At 43.1% G+C, this 24983-nt stretch overlaps 1 protein-coding gene across 3 annotated transcripts; it reads left to right on the top strand.

The window, feature by feature from the left end:
• Positions 1 to 1616: 1616 nt before the first annotated feature.
• On the top strand, positions 1617 to 21809 carry LOC119433119 (cyanocobalamin reductase / alkylcobalamin dealkylase). Of its 3 annotated transcripts, XM_049658954.1 has the most exons (5): positions 1617 to 1820; positions 2074 to 2346; positions 12996 to 13154; positions 16259 to 16607; positions 17871 to 21809. In XM_049658954.1, exons 1-4 carry the CDS (start codon positions 1746 to 1748, stop codon positions 16583 to 16585), a joined length of 834 nt encoding a protein of 277 aa, XP_049514911.1. In that variant the 5' UTR covers positions 1617 to 1745; the 3' UTR covers positions 16586 to 16607; positions 17871 to 21809. The 3 variants fall into 3 exon arrangements, with proteins under 3 accessions (XP_049514911.1, XP_037556189.1, XP_049514910.1); XM_037700261.2 differs by having other exon boundaries at positions 2152 to 2346; positions 16259 to 21809; XM_049658953.1 differs by having other exon boundaries at positions 16259 to 21809.
• The last annotated feature ends 3174 nt before the right edge of the window (positions 21810 to 24983 follow it).

Below are 24983 nucleotides of genomic sequence, written 5' to 3'. Positions count from 1 at the left end.
ATAGCCTAGCGCGCCAGCAACGTCTCAACGTTGGTCCACCACATCATAACATTAATTTATTCACAGCACACGCCTCCGCTTCAGGTGATTCCTCTTCTCCCTGTTGCTTTCACGCCCCATGTTCTTGTCCTTGACAAGAAAGTAAAGGAGCATAATTGAATAGAATTTCACAACATCTTTTGTTAGCTCTTTCTTGTGCCGCTCACAGCCGATCATATTCGGAGGATTCAGCTGCAGAAAGGATGCAAAGTCGGCGATACTGTTCCTTCGTAACTCATATTTAAACTGAAGCACAGCTTGAAGGCGTTTTCGAGCGATGCTACCAGTTTTTTAGTGCTTCAGAAGGGAGCAACAGCCCTGACCTACTCATTCTGTTGAATTCAGTAATGTCCCTGAGCAATCGCAGCACTTGGTTCTTTGCAGGAACTTTCTTGCTACATAGCCTGCTATATAGAATATAAGCATCGAGTCACTTTTCTTTTCCCTGTAGCAGCGCAGCGCTGCTCGATGTCGCAGGCGCTGAGCACCTCATGTGCGGCTTGGCAAATTTCCAATGTCGAGGAGCTCATCGACGTACGCTTTTCGGTGTACGGCTTGCTCATAAACTTCGCCGATACTGAGCAAGCTACTGAGCAGCCCGGGGCGAACATTTCCGCTGTCAGACAGCGGAACAATTCCGCTGTCTTTCTTACAAATTTAGAGCCCGACTTGCAGTTTGGAACGAAGCAGTAGGTCTCCTTGGTGGTCTTCTTTGGTGGAGCAACGCCGCCGCTAATCTCGCCGGTCATCTTTCCTACCTGGAACATTCCACATCGCTTAGGAACTTACAAACAGTACGAGAGATGCGGAGCTCTTCACCTTTGAAACTGACACGAACAGATGACATACAACTATTCCAATACGGGCTTTATTTTTTTTTGCTCGCCGCCAGTCCGCCAGCCCCCTGTAGCAGACGACGCGCGCCGCTGAACCTTTCTACTGTCCGCAGCGCCAATTTTGCGTCATGATGCGGAGAAGCGGTGAACTACGCTCCAGAAGCGGCGGTCGGCACACCTACCCATCTAGCCACCGTAGTTGTATCGAACCTCGTAGAAATTATGGAATTTATTTCGCAATCCGCAAATTATTTTTAAAATGATCACGGTATAAATAGAGCACTCGTTGCTCTGCATGTGGCACTTTAACTATGACGCTTAAAAAGTTTTCTTGAGTTTTTAGTTCTTTAACCGTTTCCGTGTTGGTGTCCTGGCGGAAATTTTAATTTCACGTGCAGCAGACGTGAAGGATCTTTCATTTGATTGCTCTAATTTACAACCAATTGTTACCAATTCACCTCATTAGAAAACGCTGCGACACCATGACATAATAGAGAGATTGTAAAGCCGTTCAGTGAGAGAACAAGTGTTCTCACCAAACGAAGCTGTTCAGCCGTTTTTAGCACAATTAGTGGTAAGATTTAGGCAATAGAAAGTGCGTTAGTATGGCCATCTGTCGGGTTTATTTCTAAGCTTTTTTGTGCTGTGTATTGCCTCCGAGTATAGCACATGATATAAGCGCTCATTCTCGGAGGCCGTGCCGTGCTTCATGCACCCGGCATATCCGCAGCGCGTGTTTCGCGTGTCGTCGTGTGCGCATGTGGCGCGGCGGTTTATTGAAGCGCATTTGGCCATTGACCGGTATCCACAGGAGAACGCCGCGAAGTACCAGCGCGTTTAATAAAGGGGCACCACAGAGCTCCTGTTGCGATGCAGATCGACAACATAGCTGCTGTACTAGAGCAGCTTCTGTCACCCGTGGGCATCGAAACATACCCTTTCAAGGTAAGGCCATATTCAGTAACACTTTGATGGAGCTAGGTGAAAACCGTGCAATTCGTGCAGTAGAAAAAAAAATTATTAGCGGCGTATTGAAGCGTAGCCTTTCACGACAGGCCAACCTTCAACCAGCGGGAGCAAGCGCTTGCTCTGAATTTCAGCTCTTGGAGGAAATCTCCACAGTACGCGTAGCGGTTCAAGGCCACGTCGTGTTTTGACGACTCCCGATAACGTGCAGCTTTCTTTCCGTCTCGGCAAGATTACGTGTGGATCCAGAGATATGCCGAGTTGCAGCGCGCGACAGTCGTTCACCTGTGCGTGTCGCCGGTGCTTCCAGATTTCGTGGTACAACGAGTGCGTGCCGGACGTGTTCGAGTTCCCGTACCACCCGGACACTCTGTGTTTCGTGGCGATCAGCACGCCGTCGACGTTTGAGAAGGCATTCCTGCCTTTCATCCTGGACAACCGGAACTCTTCGCTGAAGGACCCTTACGATCAGTGCATGACTGCGTGCTTCGCCAGAGTCAAGCAGGTGAGCAGCTGTTGGCGCTGTATGCCGCCGCATTGAACAAGGCCGCTGTGGCAGCGTTGTCATGTTCCCTGAGAGTTATGTGCAAAATTTGACACAAATAGCGTTGTTTGTGGAACTCGCGCGACGTGATTGGCTGCTGCAGTGTAAATTAGGACAATAGCGACATATAACATGAATGAACAAATTTTTATTCTCATTAGGATGGCCCTTCGACCTAAGTGTAGAGATGAGCGCTATTGAGAAGTGCTTGGCCGCTTTACAGTTGCCCAGTTAGGACAGCTTGCAGAGTGAACTTGATGCTAACTCTGTGCTCAGCATCACATACACTATGACACGCGAATAGTACATGAATCAGCTCAGCTTTGGTATAACTCCAGCAAGTACCCCTCTAACTCACCAAGTGGAAGCACTTATGCAGTCACAAGGGTAAAATATTGCTTGTAGTTTAAAGCATAAGGAGGCTTCTAGGATATGGCTGCTGATTTCCATATCGTCGGCTAACGTTTTCTTTCCACGAACGTTGGAACTCGCACCACCATCCCATTATGTGCATTTTATTGTGCGAAACTCTTTGGAGCATGTCGGCCCAGTCACCTGGACCAGCTGTTCCTGAAAGCATCTTAATGGTTTGCTGCAGCTTAATGCTCATGGAGTATATATATAGATTTAACATGATTAAAGAGTACAAAAAACGAACACACTACAAACGAAAAGGAGTGGGACACGGAAGCATGCCTCGAACAAATGAAGTAATAAATGCACACACCTGGCAGAGCACATGAACTCCTGTGGTTGTGAGGCATTGTTTCGGGAAGCGAAGGTTGCTCTCAAAAGTTGGAATGAGCAAGCCCGCTTGTTACTGAAAATATTTCACATAAGGAAAGAGGGAGGAGGGCTGCATCAGTGAGCCTTCTGTTTCTTTGTATGTGAAAGAAATAAAATTTCTCGAGGTATATATCACATAGTCAAACCTATCTTTGTTTTCATTAACGCATTTGCGCATGTGCGAATCGTATATTTAATTCATGGTGACGCTGTGAAATAAACAGTTGACAGTAGCGCTTGTCCCTTGTCCACTCCTTTTCTTCCGTGGTGTGTTTATTTGCGCTTCTTAATCATGTCAAGTATGCACCAACTGTGAAAGTCCTTTTAATATACATATCCAATGTGGCAGCAGAAATGTGCCCTTAAAGCATCATAAGTTGGGAACTCTATTATTAAATTACTCTTCTGCAGTGTCAAAAAAGCCACTCTTACTGCAAGTTGAGGCTTGGTAAGGCAGAAAAGATGTGAAAGCTAAAATATGGACAGCGACACCGGGTTGTAGTTCCCGCATGTACCAGCTCACCGTGATGGCACGGATTTTGACAGTATTTGCTCAGCCCGACCAGTCAACTTTTCATTGGTAAGGTGGGCTGCATTGTAATCTAAAAGAGCCAAATACTGAAGTCAGTAGTTTCGAGAGGTGTTGCTGGTCAACAGACAGCCTGAATACAAATAATATGTTGAAATCAGTGATGCCACACTAACGTACCGATACTGAGTTTCCGGCACGAAATCTAGCAATGAAAGTTTGGCGTTCATTATCTATTCTGATAATCAACCTATTACCACTCTTATGTGCGTATTACATTGCTTTTAATAATGCCAAGAATAACACAGTCAGCTGCTGCTTCGTCTACAGCTTGTTTTGTTTTCCTTAATTGCTTGTATGAATTGCTTTATACTCTGCGTTTCTTTTTCAGCTTTATTTTTTTAGTTCACTGCATTATTGTATTATTTACAGACATGTAACTGTTGTCCATTTTGTACTGCCATTTTGTAGTGCACACTGATTCGTATCATGTTATTTCACTTTTATTGTATTGGTGGCATATTTTGCTGCTTCTCTAGCCATTTTCTGCTTTCTACCCCATAGATGATGCTCTGTGGACACTTGGGTTATTAAAAATGAATAAATATTAAAAATGAATGAATATGTATAGATTCATGCGTGAGATGTCTAAAAGAAGTAACAATATTGTCTCAGTATTTACAATGCTCACGTCTGTTGTATTTGGGCTTGCTGACCGTTGCCAATTGAATTTGTGTTATCTAAAGCTGTGAACATCATGATTCTTGTTGGCCCATTGCACATTCAAAGAGTGTTGCATAAATTTAAGACATCTGGTATAAAAATATGTCACTGGATCAGCCACCATTCCCTCTTTTTTACCAGGACAGTAGGCTTTGTCATGTTGTAACATCACATGGCCTCATTTTTTCCCCTAATGTCGTCTACACACTCAATCTTAGACTGTTGTGTGGAAAGTTGCTTCTGGATTGAATGCACACTTCTGCATCTGCTTCCTATTGTCATTTTCATACATAGCAGGCAACACAACAAAGACTACAGAGAGACTGCATTCATGAGCCGTCAGTATGTTTTATGATCGCATCATACTTCACCGCACTCATATTCGTAGTTTTAATAAATATATCTTTTAGGCACTTTACAGCCAACACTTTTTAAGGCATTGTGACACTTTTCTGTGACCAGTGGCCACAACGCATTGCTTGCACTTGTGACCAAAATATGGTATGCCACATACTAGAATCACAAAGGTGGATAAATATTATGTGACTTGGCCTAACCTTACGTTCACAAGTTGTAGTTGCAATATATGAAGTACGTAGTTATTTTGTGGAAAACATTTGCAGATCAAGAACAACTGTGCAATGAGTCACCACAAACAACCGCACGGGGATAGACTTCTGTGACAACACTACCTTTGTAGTTTCCACAGCCTTGTCTACTATGGATGAAACAGAGTAATAAACTGAAACATTGTTTATAATAAAATGTCTTGGGTGCAACCAAAACACAAATAAGTGTGAAGATGCAGATGCTAGAGCCTCCTTAAAACGATGGCCTCTCTTTGTTCCAAGGTTTTGTGCAGCTGATCTTACGATGAAGCTGTTCGTTTAGTTACTTCCATTTTTAATTACAAGATTGGCAATCAAGCTGGTTGTATGGTGTGAGACTTACGATAAAAGCAGTGCTAAGCTGTTACAGGAAAATTGTTCGTCTAATGACTTCAAGATGAGACACTTCATTTTTTGTCTGCAATGTATTAGCTACTCTAAGTCATCATTCAAATGACGCGTGAAATCTGCACACTGCATGATGCTTGTCTGTTGCACATGGATTGTGTTTACATTTGACGTTTGTGTTTACATTTCTATATGGCAAATCAGTTCTGTGGAAGAGCCAACAAGCAATAGGAAAGTTTATGAAAGGGAAAAAATTGTTGTTCACCCGACTGAAGCACGAAGCTACAACAGAAACCTGTATGCATTTCCTTTTCATACACTCACTGCAAAACCAGCTAAGCTGCGATTAGCTTGGCAAGTGTCATTGCGCAAGAGGTAGCTTTAAAATCGAAGAAAAGAACCTATATTAATGCTGCTCTGTTCTACTTTGCTGTCATCTGGTGGCTGAAAGACAAATGTTCCATTGTTACCACAGTTTCCTTGACAACCAACCAGATAGCGCCTGTCACATGTCACCCCTGAGGTTCTCGGACAAGTTTCAAGGTAGTGCCATTCGTTCATCTAGTTGCCATCCTCCTCATCCTTGTGCTCTCCCGCCATCGCCCCAAATGCCAGGTGTTCGGTTGTTTATATGGCTTCTCAACTTGAAAGGGGGCCCTATGGAGATTTACGAAGGTCTCCTAGTTCCCCTTCTCTCATCACCGCTTTGGTGAAATATTTGAGCATCTGTTGCAGCTCTGGGAAGCAGATGAGTATTGCTGCTGGGCAGCTACTGGTAAAATAGGTACAAGCACACTCCCGGCCCTGTGCTCGGCAACTATGGGAGTTCTAGACACTTAGGACACCCACCCGAAGGGAAGTTTGTGGCATGGGACTGCCAGACTCCCTTTTCCGACCACAGACGTTCTTGTTGAAAACATCAGAGCTGCTGTTGGGTACCTATTGGTAAAATAGGTACAAGCGCACTCCCGGGCAGGTGCTCGGCCGTTATGGGACCTCAACACTTGGAAAGGCCGGCAGTGTCCCCAACTTGCGGGCATCCCCACCTGATTAGGTGCAGTGGGACGCCACATGGGAAATGGTTGCCATGGGAGCGGCCTGAACCTCCTTCCGGCACCTCTGAGTCACGGTCCTCCCTGCTTGCTTGGACCGCCCGTTGCCATCGCCACAGCTTAGTGTGGTCACGGGACATGAATTTTTTTATGTACTAGCATGGTTTTTGCCAACATGAGGACTTGCTGCACGGAATGCAGTTTCAAAGCAAATATTGATACTAAATTCGTAATACGACAGAAACGAATTTATTTGTTTTTGCTCGTGTGCTGAGAGATTTGTAACCTTTGGAGGCACTAGCGGCGCTCCTTGTAAGAGAGGAGATTTTAGGAGGAAGGGAGTGAGAAAGGGAGAATGGCACTACCATGAAACTGATCTAGGAACCTTAGTCACCCCTGTCTGCACTTCACGTCTTTCTTTATGGGACGTTGGGTTGCCAACTTGCTTCGATGACATCTTTGTCCTCTGCCCCATGGAACAGGTCATGTCACCACAAAGAATGCCTCCAGAACATTTGAGCATGCGCTCTTCATTGGTATTGAATGCGCCTGGTGCTCCTTTGCACATATTGGGCGATTCTTGACATCATGATCAACTCGTGGATCTAGTGCTGGTACTATATGAAGCGATTGTTCAGAGTCTGGCCTCTGTATTCTAGAACATCCCTCCACTTCTAACTCCACCTCGACTTGAGAGTGTGGATGGCAACACAGCCCCTCGTCAAAAGGGGGCACTGCACTTCATTGACACTCCACAGCAATTCTTAAGAATCGTTTTGTCTTCCTCAGTCAAGGGGTGGTGCTGTGCTCAACTTGGTGAAGTTGAGAATGTGCTTCGAGTTAAGGATCGCTTGAGTGTACAGGGATGAGTATTGCTCACGAAACAAAGCTTGAGTATAACTTGGCATTATACATGTTCAGGCCAGTCGGCACTCCACAGCTGCTGTTCTTAGTTTAGAAACGACTAGGACAGCACAAACTAACAAGCACTAAACTTTTAACTGGGTGTTTGTTAGTGCGTGACGCAAATAACTCGCAAAGTAAGAAAACAACTTGCTCCTATAGCCGAGGCATAAACGCAAATGCACAAAACAGACTTGTCTGATACAACTGCTTTTGCGGTGTGAGTCCAGAAACGACTGTGCATTCTTTAAACAGCTGCCTTTGAGAAAATTTATTTTTTTTCGGTCAAGGAAAGCTGATGGTAAGTCTGCACAACTCCCTACAATGAATTTTGGCCGCTCAGACTGTCAGGTGTACAGGTAATTGCTTTTTATGAAATCAAATAGCAGCGTTGTCAAAACATACAAACCAACAGTGCTTGTTAGTTCATGTTTTCACTGTTTCTTGCACTGAAAGTACTAGTTGCAAATCTGGAACATAGGCAAGTTGGTTCACATTCATCCTTGTATAGTGTGGAGACGTTCAACTCTCTTGTGTCCCCTGATGTTTTTTTTTTTTTTTTTTTTTTCACGTGGCTTTCGCACTCCTAGAATACAGCTTTCCCGAATAGCCCATGCGGTGGCTGAAGGCATGGTAGTTGTGCAGTTCGGCAACAGATGGTGCGAGTGTTCTGATGCGAGCGCCATCTGACAATGTGGATACTCGAGCACATGAGAGGAACTTGTTTCCTCCAGTTTGACTCGGGGTCAACGTCGCGCATGATTGTTAGCACACTTCAAGGGACTGTCCAGCGAAAGGCTTTGGTGTGTGACACAGGGATGGATGAACATGATTGCTCAAACGTGTCTCCGTTAACAAGACTCGTTAGCGTTAATGAACGTGACTGTGGGTGTCTGGCAGGGCGCATGTATTACTCGCTTCATATCCATGTGTGGTGAATCGAACTTACTCAATTCATCAGCATGTCCCATTGACATGCTAATTCATTGTACTTTGGCTAGCTGACTTATTGCATAGAAAGTGCAATGAATTCTCTATTCGTTTGTCTTACACTACCATGTGCCGTCGTTCTTTTGTTATCAAGAGCACTCTAGATCCCACGAAAGCGACACCACTTATGCTAGTTAGTGTATAGAGGACACGTCTTTAGTAAGTTGTTGGTTGCGTGTCAATTACTCGTCTTCAGGTTCCTTTCATTTGGTTCCTCTGTTGTCTTCAGTGCGGCTTTCCCGTGATGAATTGCTCGTGAGTGTACTGGGGTTTGTCAAAGATGTGTGTGCCTTAACTAGCAATGCAAGGGTCATTAAGAGGAAACTATCTTGGAGCAGATTTAAATTTTTTTATTAAATGCATGTGAAATCATTAGACAACTGCTCTACCAATCTAAATGAAATTCTTTGCAGTTAAAAAAGATAAAGCTGAATTTTACCTACCTTATGAACCAGAATTTTTATTTAGTGTCTCAGATTTTGCAATAGTTGTTGAATATTGACAAGATAAGAAAACATATGTTGAAGTACAATCATGTTTACAACTCCGCAACTCTATGTCAAGAAGATAATGCTGTTTTGTAAACTGCATTTGTTAGAGCATCTGAAATGGACAATTTTGATTTGAGTTGATAGCTTAAGGCAAATAGTTGCAATGTTTGTGAGAGTTTTGCAAAGGCTTATATAATTGACCTCGTGCGCTACCTATGGCGGTGCTGCGAACGGCGCTCCCGTGACATCAGAGGGGGGACTCTCCCTTGTACTTTGCTACGCTCCGGCTAGGATAGCTTCATTTTCATGCGTTTGCTCGCACTCTGACTGCGTGCTCACGTAGCCCAGCGCTCTCCAATTACCATCTGTATTTTTTTCTGCTAGGTGATGATTATTGCCAGCACTATGAGGTATGTTAAATGTATCTTCCACATAACCGCCCGATGTGATCGCCCAGTGGCTCTGGCGTTGCGCTGCTTAGCTCAAAGTCGCTGATTCGCCCTCTTCCGTGGCGACTGCATTTAAATGGGGCCAAATGTACACACGCCCGTGTGTTCTTAGACTTAGGTGCTCGCTTAAGAACCGCAGGTGGTCAAAATTAATCGAGAGTCCTACACTGCGTGCCTGATAATCATATGGTGTGTTTAATACATAAAATCTCAGGATTTATTTTTTACGTATATCTTTATTTTTCATATGACCCCACCTCTCGTGGGCAAGGACACAATCTCGTGACTCAGTCATAAAATATCGATCCGAGCCAGTAAATGAGAATCGTCACAGCTTTGAAAATGAAGCACGATCACAGGGCTCATGCGCAAAACCTTTTTGACGAAGCGGCATTGTAGTTGAACGCAAATTTCACATTTTGCTTCTAATTCCAGTAACTTGGTGTTCCAAATGTAAAACTTTTTCTGACAACAAAAGTCTTATTTACTGAAAAGCGGCACATGAAAACCTTGAACATTAGTGGGGCACCACGTGCTATTGTTCCCAATTGCCAAGCATGCTTTACTCTATTTGCTTGCAAATAAATCTTATTACCGTATTCTAATGCAAAAAATTTTTATTTTGTTTAGGTTAGCATAATACTATTTCCGTTCAACACACTTTTTGACTACTGGAACCCATTCGGAAAACATTATTTTATCAGCGTAATAATAAAAATAATATGATAAAAAATGCAGAAATGCTTGTAAACATTCGCCTTTATACATCTGCCTCCCTCCTGTCTCCCCCCCCCCCCCCCTTCTTTTTCTTTGTGTGTTTAGAGCTCCAGCAACTTATTCGATATAGTTGCCAGCAAACCTATAAACCTATCAATTTTCTTGGTTTAGTCTTGAATAGGTATGGCCCGCTTACAGAGCAAAATATATTGTAAACGGGGGTCTAAGGAACGGTTGTCACCCGTTTTTGTTACGCGATAGCAGCTAATTATCATCGCTATAGGCAAATCTAGCCCGGGGAATGTGCACGCTACCCACAGTAGGAGCGAGGAAAGAAAGGGTTACTGCTGTGCAGACTAGCATGCAGGGGTGAGCTGTGTCACGGTGGAAGTAATTCATTTTAATTAAAAATTATGCGGTCAGTACTGCAGCACAAGACTACGTAATTTTGTTTTGCTCACTAATTTTACCTGGCCTTGTATCAGACGTTCTAGACCCCCTTTTGCTGCAATGCCACTAAAGCAGTGCATGCATAACGTACCGCAGTGACCTCCTAGTTTCTTAAGAATGGCATCAAACTTCTTTCATGATACACTTAATGCGTTGGGCAGCAACAAAATCAGAATGTCTGTCGCAAACGGAGTGGGCGACCGAACACGCAGCACGCGCGGAACAGACAGCACACTATTACAGCTGCAGGTACCGTAGCTGAAGGCCGAATCCCGCAGTTCATTGTCATAAAATGGGCGTCAAATCATTATGAGTGCGCCATGAAAACGGAACAGCAATAACGAGAAGCCAACGCAGTACACGCACGTATACACACGGAGACTAGCAGACGACGCCAAGAGCAATCCACACTGAGCGTGGTGAGGACTACTGGGCTCGATTTCGCAGGGAATCGTGTCCTGGAACATTCCATACATACTGGTAAAAAAATGTGCACACTCGCTTTTCAAAACCTCGAGTAGAGCAGGACGGCCGACAGCTTCAAGCTGCCTTCACGTAGCACGCGCGCAGCGCGGCAGCGGATTCCCCCCCCCCCATGAACGTCACATGCGAGAGGGCGCCACTTGTAGATCTCGGGGCGAATAGCATTTGCAATGCAGACGGCAACTTGTGAATTGAGATACCAATTTTATTATGGAATTATAAAGTTCAGTTTTTCAGATTATTCATTCTTTTATTGAATTTCGAGGAATATTTCTTAAAAATTGATGGGCAGTTGGTAGATTTTATCTTTTTCTCCATTCAATGCAACAAATCTCATAAAATTCTCTGCAGTGTATGCAAAGAAAAAACTACTTCTCCGTTTCTGCGATAAAGCTTCCTGTTAATGCAAGAAGTTCGGCTAATGGAGATGGGACAAAAGGTGGGGGAATGGCACAAGAATTTGGTGGGCTGTGTCTGTCATGCTCTCAAAGAAATAATTGATTATCTCTGCGAGTGGCTACGAGGTTATGCATATGTGACGAATTGTGATAGGCTAATGCTCTGATGGTATTTTTTGTGCATTAGCATTAATAGTGTAAAACTAGAAAAAATCGCATGTGTGTGTGTACACACACACGCATGCACACACACACACACACACACATAGTGCAACTGACGGTGGTCTGCTGCGGACCACCATGAATTGCATTTCTTTCCTCAAAGATGCAGAACATGTGTCGAGTGTGCTCCTGAACAACAGTTTGCAATCTGGTGAACGTGTTTTAAATCGTACATCTGGGAACTCAAAAAGGTTGAAACTGGTTGAAGAACAATGATTGGCCTACCTATTCCTTTCTTAAAAGTGCTGGGGATGCTTAATAATGTCCATGAGTTGGCAATAGTGTGAGCCAGTGACAGATGTGCTCTTTCTGTTTGTTCAAACTTTGATGCTTTTTGCAGGTCAGTGTGGGGTGAATGTGTTGATTATATCACATGCTAAGTGTTAAGGGCATTGAGCCGAGATGCATTTTCAATAAGTTGCACATTTATTTGTGCACATCTTAACTGAAGCATGTGGTTGCATTGTTGCCTTATCATTGAGTGATTTGTGAGGACGTTTTCTTTTTTCTTGACAGTACTCCTTTTCCTTTTAGATGTTTACCGAGATTGTTGCACACATTTTCATACAGTGCTCACCTTGTCAAGCTGTTCATCTGACTCCTTTCTCTGCTGTTCTACAGCGTCACGTATTTTAACTAGGGGTGTGTGAATAGCGAAATTTTTGCATTAAATCAGATACATATCTTTAAAAAAAAAACAGGCTTCAAATACCAAATCGAATAGGATATTTTGTCACTTCTGAACAAAGTAAAACGTAAAGCCCCTCTGTAATGTATTTGGCAACAAAAAGCTTATTTACGTTATTTGATACATCTAATGCCGGTATCAACGGCAATATAGCTCATTTGAAAAGGTTGTCATTGAGAACAAAGGAAATGTGACTGTGTCTGAAGAACTTTGACAGTCACAGTAATTCAACAAACTAAAAGTGCGTCAGCAAACGCACCTAGAACTGTATTACTCATTGCAGGAGTGAAACACATTACCATACAGTACTGCACGTCATTTTAAAGGGATCCAAGCATAGTGACATCGGCCAAATACAAAGTAGATTTGCCTAAATCTGGAGAGAAAGTTTGTAGGCTGCCGAAGGCGAGTGACATGAGTGTTTAACAACTGAAAACTATTCTGCATAAATTATTTCTTTCATGCGTTCGCTCACAATCTTGTGCATCTGCGTAACAACCCCGGTTCTCCTGCAGCAGAATCATTCAAAAGACTCCACTTGCATCAGTCTTTTCTCCTGTACACTTAAACTCTTTCTATATCTTAATGTTCGGACAAAATGAATATTCGATAACTTTGAATAGTCAACTCTCGAATCGAATATAATCAAATAGCGAGAACTATTGATTTGTATTTGAAATTTCGAATATTTGCACAACCCTAATTTTAACCCCATGGGATGCAAATAAAGTTGTTGTTGTTGTAAGTATTCAGGGCATTTGGTTTTGCCACAGGCTTTTCCTGGTGATGTGCTGGAGGTGATTCAAGATTTTGAACTGCACCCTAACCGGCGACCGAAGGTCATCATGCAGACCGCCGGTCACGTTGCTGGTGCTGTGCACTACTACAGCTGTAGGGGCATGCAGTTTGACGAAGAACTCCCACCAAAAAAGGTGACATTCATTACGACCTAATCCTTCGTTCTTGAGTTTTTTCCAATTCGGGGAGTAAAGATCGGGGGTTACTGTTAAAGAGGAAAACTGGGGACAAATCAGGGTTTTTGTGGCTCTGCCACCCAAGGTCGGAATTTCCTGGTAACTTTGACAAACAACTAGCAGAAGCAGGTGGTCTCTTTTGGGACACAAAAATTTTATATAAGAAAGCGAAATCACTGAGAAGAACAAATAATGACAAAGAGAGCTGCTCACAACTTATGTGATGAACTTATCTAACACATCCTCATTGGGAGGCATTATTTAGTTTTTAAAGACATTACATAAAAAAGTCGCAGTTTCGCCCAAAAGGCGAAGCATCGATTGCGATAGCAGGTATAGCTATAGGAAGTAAGGATAGTAGTTTTATCGGCGGTATAAACTTGTAAACATTCGCTTACTAAATTAACAAGCATGGTTTCATGCACACACAAGCAAACATGAACGCATCTCACTCGATGATCGTGCACACTCGCTGTCAAAACACTCGAGTGAGAAAACGTAGCAGCAGCAGCGCACGAATTGACCTTCGTGCTGACTCACTTCAACGTGAACTAAACGGCAAGAACACAGTGCACTCGAAGCTCTGAGCGCTCTGCGCACTCTGTCCCCATCACAGGTCGTTTTGAAGAGAGGGCCCTCGCGGCCACGTCATAGCAGCCGCTGCTAGAGCAGAACCCCCCTCCCTCTCTCCCTCCCTCCCTCCCTTCCCCCTGTGCCTTGTGCGCAATGGAAGACGGGGCACTTCCTTCCTTGTGCGCACAAAATTGAGCCGCCATCATCGGCTCGCCCTCGCACGCTTTCACTCACACATAGGCATATGGCGCGCAATGACGATATTATCTCTCTTGGACTTCATACAGAACATCACAACGATGGCAGAAATGCATCTGGAGTGTCCATATAATTGCTATCACAATAAAACAACACTAGAGACGTGTTTGACAGGGATTCGTTGTTTACCTAGTTCCCTGATGCACTGTCGTGTGCACCCGCCGAATCTGTCAGTCTAGAGTCCGAGGACGATGACAGCTTCTTGGGCTGCATTACCGCATCGGACTTGATCAGACGGCAGCTTGACAATGCTGAGATTCAATCGATCATTGGCCACTTAGAGGGCCACCAAACAACCATACCACGCCATCTATATCGGAAGCTGTTTATGGTGTTCACGTCACATTTCACTACTGCTGGACTTTTGACTTTCCTATATCTGTCTCTGTGGTCTATACGCAAGCATCTCTCTTGAGCATATATCTCTTTTTTTTTTCCTTCTTTCTTCGGAAGAGTATCAAGCCAAGGCTCTTTCCGAGAAAGGGGGATAATGACACCTGCAGTAGTGGGCGCAATGCAAGAGACGAGGCGAGCACAGGAAAGAAGGGCACATGCTACCCACCCTGCTCGATAGCCAGGTCCCACCGACGTGTTTTCAGGAGCCAGCTGCTCTCGATAAACACCGCCAGTTCCTTTTCAACATACGTGACACTATAGTTGTAATCAACAAAAAAATTAATCCCTGCGGATCGGATCCACTTATTCTTCTTACTATAGTGGAATGTATGCAAAGAATCCTTGGCAATGAGCAGTCCCAAAAGAAATAATTTTCTTTTGTTTGCTTGGTGTCCTTTGTTTGCTTGTTGTCCAAGTATGAAAAGAAATTCCAGCAGAACCCATCTTGTGATGACTGTCGACATTAGTGTGATTATTAATCAAGCAATATAGCTACACACCATATTGCTTAAGACACCTTTATTTACAATCTGTATTGCAGGAATTAGGCTAGCCTAAGAATTTAATAACAGAGCAATGAATTGGACTAGTTGGTGTACAACAGTCGTTATTGCGCTATGTACAGCACAAACTAACAGGTACAAGAGGAACACTAACTAGGAAGGAAAACACCCCGACACAAAGGAGCTCAAGTTGTTAAGGAGCTCAAGTTGTTCCCATTGGTCTGTACTGTTAATTGCGCAATAACAATGAATAAGCTAAGAATACTGATTGCAATAATGTGTTCTTGCACGACAACACTGGCGCCGAGCACAGTGTCTGCACCTTCGGATGCTACAAAAAAAAAAAGGCTTCACTGAATGCAGGCTGTTTTGCCCTGCTGGCAGTGTGGAATTGGGGTTAAGCATATCCGATTTTGAATGAGCTACAGCACGATTGCATAGACATCTGTTTCAGGTGTAAAAGTGTGTTTCATTGTCGGCTATAAGAGCGCACATTCTCACTTTTCAGACGTGCACCTGCGGAGTGCGCTCACAGTAAGTCGATAGAGATGAGATAGGAAGATATCGACACCAAAGTGGGGAAGTAAGGTGCATTAAAGGGGCCCTGAACCACTTTTTATCGAAGTGGAGAAAGGCATTTGAAGTGAAAATAGGCTATTTCAGAAATACTTTGCCACAAAAAGTACTTCAATGTGTTCAGCAGAAGCGGAGTTATTGGCAATCAAACACGGCTTCCGCTGTGCTCCCGTTCCTTCTTCAATGCCTTGCACTGCGAAGGCTATAGCCGAGTGGGGTGGGGCCACAACGCTCCACCTTGAAAATGTCACCATGGCGCGGAGTTCAAATTTCATTTTGGATGTTAACGTAGACGCCACCACGACTTTTGATTTTGGTGCCTATGACAAGGTGAACGTAAGCCGAACACAGTGGTCCTCAGCGAGCCCCAGTGCACTTAGCTAGTGGACTCGTGGCGGTGTAGCCGACTGCAGCGACCAATAGCAGCTGCGTATGGGAATGTGCTTTATTACGAAATAAAGCATCCAGAAAAGAGTGAGGATCATGGTATCTGTTGAAACGGGAGTGTTTGAGAAAAAATTGACTTCGCACTCTGCTTGCCAGCTCCATGCACCGCGTACGACAGCAAAACTTGACTGAGATGTTCACAGCAGCGTATGCTACTCGTGGACCATGTTATTTCACCAAGCCCGAGGGGTGTTTCAGGGCCCTTTTAAAAGGGTGATGCGTATAAAATTGATTTCTGGTATCTGCCGAGTTTGTTTAAAGCTCCTCGTCGCAAAGCACTAATTCGTGTGCTTGATGTTCCTCTTTCAGAGGCTCCTTGGAGTCAGCATTCACCCACGGTACGGCGGGTGGTTTGCATTCCGGGCTGTGTTCATTTTCCGCAACGTCACCGCACTTGAGCTCCAACGGAGGCAGCCAGTGGATGTTGTTTGTTCCGACGACCAACGGACAAACCTTGTGCGCCTCTTCAACTTCTCGTGGCGTGATGGACGCTATCGCGACGTCATCGATGTCGAGGAGCGCTACTCTGCGAAGCAGCAGGAATACTTCAACACGCTACCCGGACAGAGGTGGCAGCTCATTGAGAAGTGGAGGCAAGAGGCAGGCTCTTGCGGGCAGCTCAACGGGTGCTGTTGATGATGGGTGAAGCTGTTAGCAGGTGAAAATTCTCGCTGGCATTCCTCAGGAAAACTGCGTAAAAAAGAAGTTGCAAATGAAAGCTGCACATTGGAAGAAAACAAGGAAATCTATTGCATTTTGCACAATATGGATGTGTGACACAAAAAAATGTGATATGAGTGAGTTGTTATGTCTTGCTGGCAACATTGATGCAGCATTAAAGACAAAAGACGGAAGCAATATGCGGTAAAACAAGTGCTTACAGAGGAAGGGGGACCTTAGATCAAATATATATATATTTTTAAATCTTTGCTCATCGAGTTCATCATCAAGTTATGGTGCTGAAAACTTGCGCTACATATTTGTAATGCTATGTGCTCATCTTGAATATGGGATTCATTTTCCTTTATCACCTTGGGTTCTAATTTTATGTGTTTCTTTAATTTTCTGCGAAGATTTTCAAATGATCAGTTTCTCAGATTTCACTTTCAGGGTATCAATGGCTTCTGTATGGTTCAAGGAGTGCCGTAAGAGCAACTTTGTTGATGTGCCTACCCTAGAACAAGGGTGGCAAAACTTTGAAGTTAGGCTTCATAAGAACACTTTCTCGAGTTTGAACTTCAAAGTCTAATGCGAGTGCGTGCGTCCATGCATGCATGTGTTGCATACATGATATATGAGAAGAAAGGGAACCGAGGGGCCCGATTTTTATTAGTCATATCATAAGAAGCCAACAAACAATGACACGAAGGACAACATAGGGGAAATTACTTGTACTTACTAATTGAATTAAAGAAAATTCTTTAATTCAATTAGTAAGTACAAGTAAATTTTTCTTTAAATCAAAAGTACAAGTAATTTTCCCTGTGTTGTCCTTGGTGTCATTGTTTGTTGGCTTCTTATGATATACATAATATATGTAATACATACTACATGTATGTAGTACTGGTTTTCAGCACCATTCCTCAAACATTGAAGATTTTTTCAAATTTTTTGGTCCGCGGCCCAACTCTTCCCTTACGTGTGAATTTCGAACGACTGCATTTGGGAATGCTAGTTTAAAGTGAATGCTTGTTCTGTTGCATGCACTTGTTGTGCATCTTTGTCCTTTGCACTGCATTGACATTGCCAGCAAGTTATGCATGAGTGATTACATTCAAGCTAATGCTCCTGTAGGTGTTAAGTTGCCTTTGTGTTGATTTTATTGTTGACTTGAGGATATTGATGATGTCATCATTGTGGTATGGCCAACACCAAGTGATTTCGTTGACAGACACGCTTAAATTCTTTCACATTGTTGCAGAGCTGCTGTGTGGCGTCTACGCTGCTACGAGAAAAGCGCGGAACATTGTGTTATGCAAACGCACAGGTGTAATGGCTGCTGTTATTTATATATATATTTATTTTCACCCTCATATTGGTGATGAGGGCAATGAGTTGTGATATTGAGCCAATAATAAGTCCACAAATGGATTAAAAATTCTTTAGGTTCTAGCGGTTGTATTTCATTGAATTCGTTGGCACAGTGAGAAAAAAAAGAAGACTGTCCATGATGGCTGGTATCAGTGCAAAAGTTGGGGCATTTAGAGATGGCGATCTTGTTGCTGTGAATAATGTCAGTATATAACAAATGCATAGCTATTGAAATCACGTGGCTGTAGTAGACGGAAAGAATTTCCAAGTAGGCAACCCTGTAAAAAGTCTGCCTAGGTGCATGTGCATACAGAACAGTTGCTGTCGAATTGCAGTAAGATGGCGGTCTGAGGGTACCCGTGTAAATACATGAGAAGGGAGACATTGTTTTGCTCAGTGTAAACTGTACCAAATTCAAAAAGGGTTGTTGCATTTCAAAGAAAAAGTTAAAAATCAAAAGACTGGGAGCAATTTTTTTTATTTAAGCCACGATTTTCTCTGACAAAATTGTGTAATATAGTACATAAACATGTCAAAAAAAGCGTGAAGTTTACAGCTCTGTAACTAGGCAAAAAAGATCCTCGTAGACATTGCAACAATTTCATGTAAGCTGTTAACTCGTGCATCAACTTTATTCAGTTCAAATGCTCTGCTAACAGGTACAGTTTACAGAATGCCGATAGTGTCTGGCTTTTGTGCACACTTATGGATTCGTAAACACATTCCCTTCACATTCATTGAAACTGAAATGTTCAGCAATTGTTAAAAAAAAAAAAAGAAATTGGGGTCCTCAATGAAAATATCACTTAGCAGAAAAGCGTCAGTAGAATTTATCCGTAAGCTCAGAATTTCATTAAAGTCAGTTCAGAGATTCTCTAATATACGAGCATTTGAATGTTTCACATTAAAGGGAAACTGAAACATCCACCCAAATGTAGCAATTGCTACAATGGAAACCCAACCGGGTTCCTCGAAAGAAAGCCTCGCAGTTGAAGAAAAATTCGTCCTGGTCCGGGACTCGAACCCGGGACCACCGCCTTTCCGGGCAGCCGCTCTACCATCTAAGCTAACCAGGCGGCTAGCCCCTATTGGAATGTTTCACATGTATTTGAGTATAGAAGTTGGAGTTGGCGTTGAGGTAAATCTTTTTAAGAAAAAAAAGAACTCCGAGGACGCCTAAGCACTTGCTACGAGTTATGAATGCAAAAACAATAATGTCGAATTGAACGCCACTGAGCGGTCCTTCGAGTTATAAACTCCTCGCGGGCAAGCAAACGCATTGAGATGCTTGGCACGTTTTGATTTGACCTTACCGAGGCACAGTTAGAACTCAGCTGAGAGCTTGCTCGGCAAGGGATAACACAGGCTTCCAAGAGTGAGGGTGATTTGGCATCGCAGTGATGCCATCTCCCCTCACACAACACCTGGTGCACTATTGCGGCAGCAGGTGTCCCTTTCACCCGCTCTGCTCCATCAAGGCGCGCTCCTGACGCGCCGTCGCAACCAATGGGAATTTAGGTGCCATTTTGCTGCTACAGACGCCGGCTTTTTTGCTCAATGAGCCATTTGACGCTCTCGCGTAAAAAAAAGGTTGAATTGTCAATTGAATCAGATAGAATAGAAAAAATTAAATGCAAGCATGAATTTGTGAAATATTTCTGCTACGAAAGCAGCTTCTGCACATGCGTCGGAGACACGCAGCGGTGGCTCGATGGCATTCAGGTGCTGGTGCACAAAGTTGTGGGTTGGATTCCCAAACGTAGTGGCTGCACTATGACGGCTGTGGAACGCGAAAACAAAGACACGTTCCAGTGCGTAAGAAAAATGAAAAGATGTGCACAGGCAAAAGATGACAGAAAAAGTCCAGTGCTCTACCTTTTCTGTCGTCCTTCTGTCTCTGCACCTCTTTTAATTTTCCTTACGTGCTGGAATGCGTCTTTCTCTAAATTCCAACTAGCCCAGCTCTCTGCCTTGAATGCAAAAACATTTGCGCTTTATGCATTGGTTGTGCAGTAGACGAATCCTAGCTGATCAAACTTAATCTGGAGACCTCCAGAGCATCCCTCATAGGTCATTGTATAGCTTTAAGTAAGTTTCTGCTCTTGCTGACTGCCTTGCCTCTCTCCCTTTCTCATGGGTCAGAATAAGAGGAACCGAATGGCTCGATTTGTCTGTTAGTAAGAACCAGATAGCTTCACTTGGCTGTAATTTTTTTTAAAATTGTGCAGGAACTATCGACAATGATTATCAATGTAAGTGAATAGCCGAATGCTTCTGTGTAGAAAGCTGTTTGCTATATTAAAGGATGAGCCTGGTATTGGTCACCTTCGAAGCATTACAACATTGGTATTGAGCCTGGAACGGCTGTAACTCGGGGGACCGGCTTATACATTCTACATGACTGTTTTTTTTTTTACATGGTGATAAATGTGAGCTGTCCATTTTATTCTGGGTTACTGCCGGCATTGCTGTGTTTGGTTGAAACATTAACAGTGCCGCGATGTGAACTCAGCCCACAACATTTTTTTTTTGCAACTGCAACTATGACTTAGCACTGGACATTACTACAGTGGAACCTCGATGATATGATCTTCACGGGAACCGGAAAATAAAGCCTATCATCCGAAAATCGTATCATCCTATGCATTGTCCAACCAAACCATATTATCGGGAAAAGAAAAAAAAATATATATATATATATATATATATATATCTTCCTGGAAAATGTATTACGCAGAATCGTATCAGCGAGGTTCCACTGTAATAGGTCGGTTTTGTTGAGATGGTTTATTGCACACCTTCTGCAAACCCTGTGAGGGTCAACGACACTTACCCGGACTGCAAAAAGTTTCGCAACAATATCCAAGACAGTGCATCAGTATGGATGCTGGTCTTCATTGGCAGACGCAACTTCTGTCATTCATAGGTAGTATTGGATATTCAGAGTTTGTTGCAAGTGTAGCTGTGCAGATTATTCTTGCAGTTTATTGCTTATTCTAGAGTGTGTGCTTGTATTCTTAAAGGGGCACTAAAGTGCAATGCTAAATCAGTTTAGACTTATAGAACACCAAAAACTATATTTTTATGTTATGAGGACAGCACACCAGTAAAACGACGTCAGCTCGTTTCGTGGCACGAACACGCCACGAATCGCACACCTTTATTTTCGTCACCGTCTAATGCTGACGGATATGTGCACCTCCTCAATCTCCCCGACAGAGCGCGCTGCGGTTCATTTGGTGATAAACAGTCGGCCATTACTAGAAAAAAAGAAACTAAGATCAAACTTTCTAGAACTTTTCACTGAAACCTCAGCACCGGTATGTCAGTGTGACATCACTGATTTTGATGTATTTTCTTGCATTTGGGTGATTTCAGCACAGGAAATGCTCTCGAGACTTACAATGCTGGGTCCTTCGTTCTTTCAAAATGCAATGTTAATGATATAACATTAATGGTACACAGTTAACTATACTTGGCATCACGGCGAACTGGTCCGAAACTTTAGGGTGAAACTTTGTAACCTGTGTAGATTTAGGTGCACGTTAAAGAACCCCAGGTGGTCCAAATTATTCTGGAGTCCCCCACTACGGCGTGCCTCATAACAAGATTGTGGTTTTGGCACGTAAACCCCCATAATTTAATAATACATTTTAATAAATTTCTCGTATACATTGTAACAATTCTGTGTAAGCTTGTAACTCATGCATCAACTTTGTTCACTTCACATGCTCTACTAAGAGATGAGTTTACAGAACGGCAGTGTCTAGATTTTGCGCAGACTGATAGATTTGTAAACTTTGTCCTTCAGTTGTTTTTTTTTTTTTTTGATACAGAAATTTCTGGCGATTCTTGAAAAAAAAATTTAAGCCCTAAAAAAAATTTTTAGAAGTCGGAAGAATTTATCTTCAGCACGGAGGTTAATTAAAATCGGTACGGAAATTGTGTAGTAAGAGCATTTCTGCATTTACCATGTATTTAAATGTAAAATTTGGCCCTGTGGTAATTGTTGTGGATATGTGTGGCTCTGCAATCTCCGGAAAAAGGATTGTACAATTTATTTTAAATGCAGTGTTAGTGGTCTAGCATTAATGGAAAACAGGTAATTGGACCCAATTAGACACCTTGAAAATTCATTGCGTCATGGCGAACTGGTGCAAAACTTCACGGTGGTGGTGTGTCCACCTGTAATTCGCTTTTGTCTATTGTGGCATATCGAGCCTCGTCGGTTGATAAGCCTGATTTTTTAGGCACTTAAGAAAGAAGTGAAATTTACTAATACAGCTGAACTTATTGTTTTTAGTATCTCTTTAAATGAGTTCTGAACATATATTTTCTGAGTTGTTGAAACTCTACCACGTGCTCCTTGCACATAAGAGGTTGGTACTTGGCAAGTATTAAGGTTCCGAAACATGTTTTAATTTGATGCTAAAGCTGGTTCAGAACGTTCATACCTGGCATCATCGACATTATGTTGACATGATGCAGAGCAAAATTTGCTGACATTTAACAGTAAGGCTAGGCGCGATGGTGCTGTTCATAGAATAATAAATAGGAGAGCGGCATGTGTTTCTTGTGGTTGCACTCACTTAAGGCAGCTGCAGCAGTTGTAGGAACGGAGTCACTAACGAGTATTAGCTTGTCTGCAAACTTACCGTTTTCAGTTTAATGGATTACTGAAGAGGCGCAAGGCAGCAACAACGGTAGTAGCAAGATCTTGTGGCTGTTCGTCTAACCACAATGCCTTATAGACGTGTTTTAGCAGCGAAGCTGTTTAAGCCAGCCGTAATTTGTTGCCGTAGCCGTGGTAGCCATGGCAACCCGGAAAAGGAGGAGACCGTGTGCATGCGCACACGGTCTCCTCCTCGCCAGCTCCCTGCCTTCCCGACCCCTGCTTCTCTTCTCTCCGTGGCGCGCTGAGCCAGGAGAAAAAAAAAAAAAAAGGCGGCGAGAGCTTGCACTAGGCCGCGCTAAGCTCAACACACAGCGAAGCTGGCCGATTGATATCGAACGGCTAGCCTCCAACGCGTTCGGCGTCGGCAAGCAGCAGCGTTCGTGCCACTGTGCCAACCTTCGTTAGCCTGCCTGCGTTTATGGCATGCCAGGAGCGCTGTCGCTCGTAGGCGCCCACGCGTCCAGCGCTAGTCACGCGAAATGTCGCGAAAGGGAAGGTACCTCCGAAAATGATTGCTCGAGAATACCTTCCTACATGTGTAGTTAAGTTAAACCAAGTTAAGACCTAGCAGCAACCAAGTTCATACCTAGCAGCAGCAGTCAGTAAGCTTCGCTGTGCCTAAGCTTTGTGCGACCGAGTGCAAACTTGCCTGTTTTTTTGTGTTACATGAGTGCTCTTGTCGAAAAAAACACATTTAAAAAGGCATCATGTCCACGGTTACGCCACTGCCAAAAACTTACACTAGCAGTGAAGTACAATACACTTGGTTACTGCAATATCTCTTTGTTTGCCTAATTGAGCACTGCACCACCAGGTGGCGCTACCAACTCCGCCGCTCATATTTATGCCTGCGGTAACCTGGCAATCTGTAAACAGTAAAAAGATTACAGACAAACTGAAACTCTAAAGTGTGTCGTAATGTCATGAAGCATCCATGTTGTGGTTATTGAAACCGAGACTCATTCGTAAGAACAGATATTGTAGTAAACTGTTTAGCTTGTCAGGACACTTGGCAGTATTTTTTGTAGGGTTTAGATTTTTATTTAACGGGATTCTAAATAGAACGTTAACAAAGTTGAGCTGCATTAGTCAGTTACCCTTCTGTGACTCCAAAAAGCACTGTTACCATGTGGCCTGGTAAGGCAGAAAGGAAAGGTGGGTGGTGACACCTGCCTTGAAGTCCTCGCACTAGCTTGCTGTGAGGTCATGGCACTTTCACTGCGTCTGCATAAGTCTCGCTAAATTTTAGAATAAACTTTGCAGGCGTTGATAATTTTGACCTTGGCACAATGGCCCAAATGCGAGATGATGCTTTAAAATCTCCAATGTCACACTGGCGTACTGGTGCTGGGGTATCGGCGTGTCATTAAAAGAAATATTGGAATTTAGCTGGCATTTTCTATTTTAAAAGCCAACCTTGTACTGTGAAAGTAACTAAAATGGAGTTGGGAAAAAATTTAGGGGAGTACGAACACCAATTTTTGATACCGAATCGAATACAAATCGAATAGTGCCAGAAGTGAATCGAAATGAATATCGAGTAGTTTTCAAAACTGTAATGTAGCCTGTTGCACTACGTAAGTTCTCAAGTTTTATGTGCATGTTATTCCCACGGAGATGAAAATTGGCGTACTTTTGCTCGAATTTTGGTTTATTGTGGACAGTTGATATTCAAAAACTATTTGAAAATTAATTGTATTTACGAACAGTGACTATTTGATTCAAAGGCCAAATCGAATAGAACACTATTGAACACTATTCGATTTGTTATTAGAAAGTTTCAAATATCCGCACACCCCTAGAAAAAATACTTCAGCAATCTAAACTGATTTAAATTTCTATTTAGTGTCCCTTTAATGGGGAAGAAGTGTCAAGTTGAAAATGTCGTTTCAGTTTATGAAATCCAATGAAGCTGCACTAGCTGGGTGAAAACCGACATCGTGGTGGCTTTGTGAAGTCCATTGTGACGCAGCTGAGTTCAGCTGAGAGACTGATGTCTTCTCCAAGTGATAAATTGCACAGTTTATCAATTACTGTGCTGTTTGATATTGCATTTAAGGCATTTGTTGTTCATCCTGTTGTGTGCTGTTCTTGCAGCTGTATCAGCTAAGTTGTGATTGGCTTGTCTGTGTACAGTGTATATATTTGTGAGTGTAAACATGCCAGAAAAAGCGTGTTTATGGATTTTGTATGATTTGTGTTTGATATGTATGATTTGGATTTTGTATGAGTGTGATGTGTTATTAGGTGATATATATTTTTTTTCTTTATGCATACTTGTTGACTGTTTCTGGTGCATAGGGAGATAAAAGGCTGCAATTATACTAA

The sequence above is a fragment of the Dermacentor silvarum genome, chromosome 11 (genome assembly GCF_013339745.2).
Source record: "Dermacentor silvarum isolate Dsil-2018 chromosome 11, BIME_Dsil_1.4, whole genome shotgun sequence".
Taxonomy (NCBI): domain Eukaryota; kingdom Metazoa; phylum Arthropoda; class Arachnida; order Ixodida; family Ixodidae; genus Dermacentor; species Dermacentor silvarum.
Note: the sequence above shows the minus strand (reverse complement) of the source record. Positions and strands in the feature narration are given on the sequence as shown.

What these genes read in the sequence shown, in the direction of transcription:
- LOC119433119 (XM_049658954.1), top strand. Translation starts at nt 1,746, where the DNA reads ATGCAGATCGACAACATAGCTGCTGTACTAGAGCAGCTTCTGTCACCC. An exon ending in TCGAAACATACCCTTTCAAG is followed by an intron (nt 1,821 to 2,073) that starts GTAAGGCCATAT and finishes CGTCTCGGCAAG; the next exon opens with ATTACGTGTGGATCCAGAGA. An exon ending in AAGAACTCCCACCAAAAAAG is followed by an intron (nt 13,155 to 16,258) that starts GTGACATTCATT and finishes TTCCTCTTTCAG; the next exon opens with AGGCTCCTTGGAGTCAGCAT.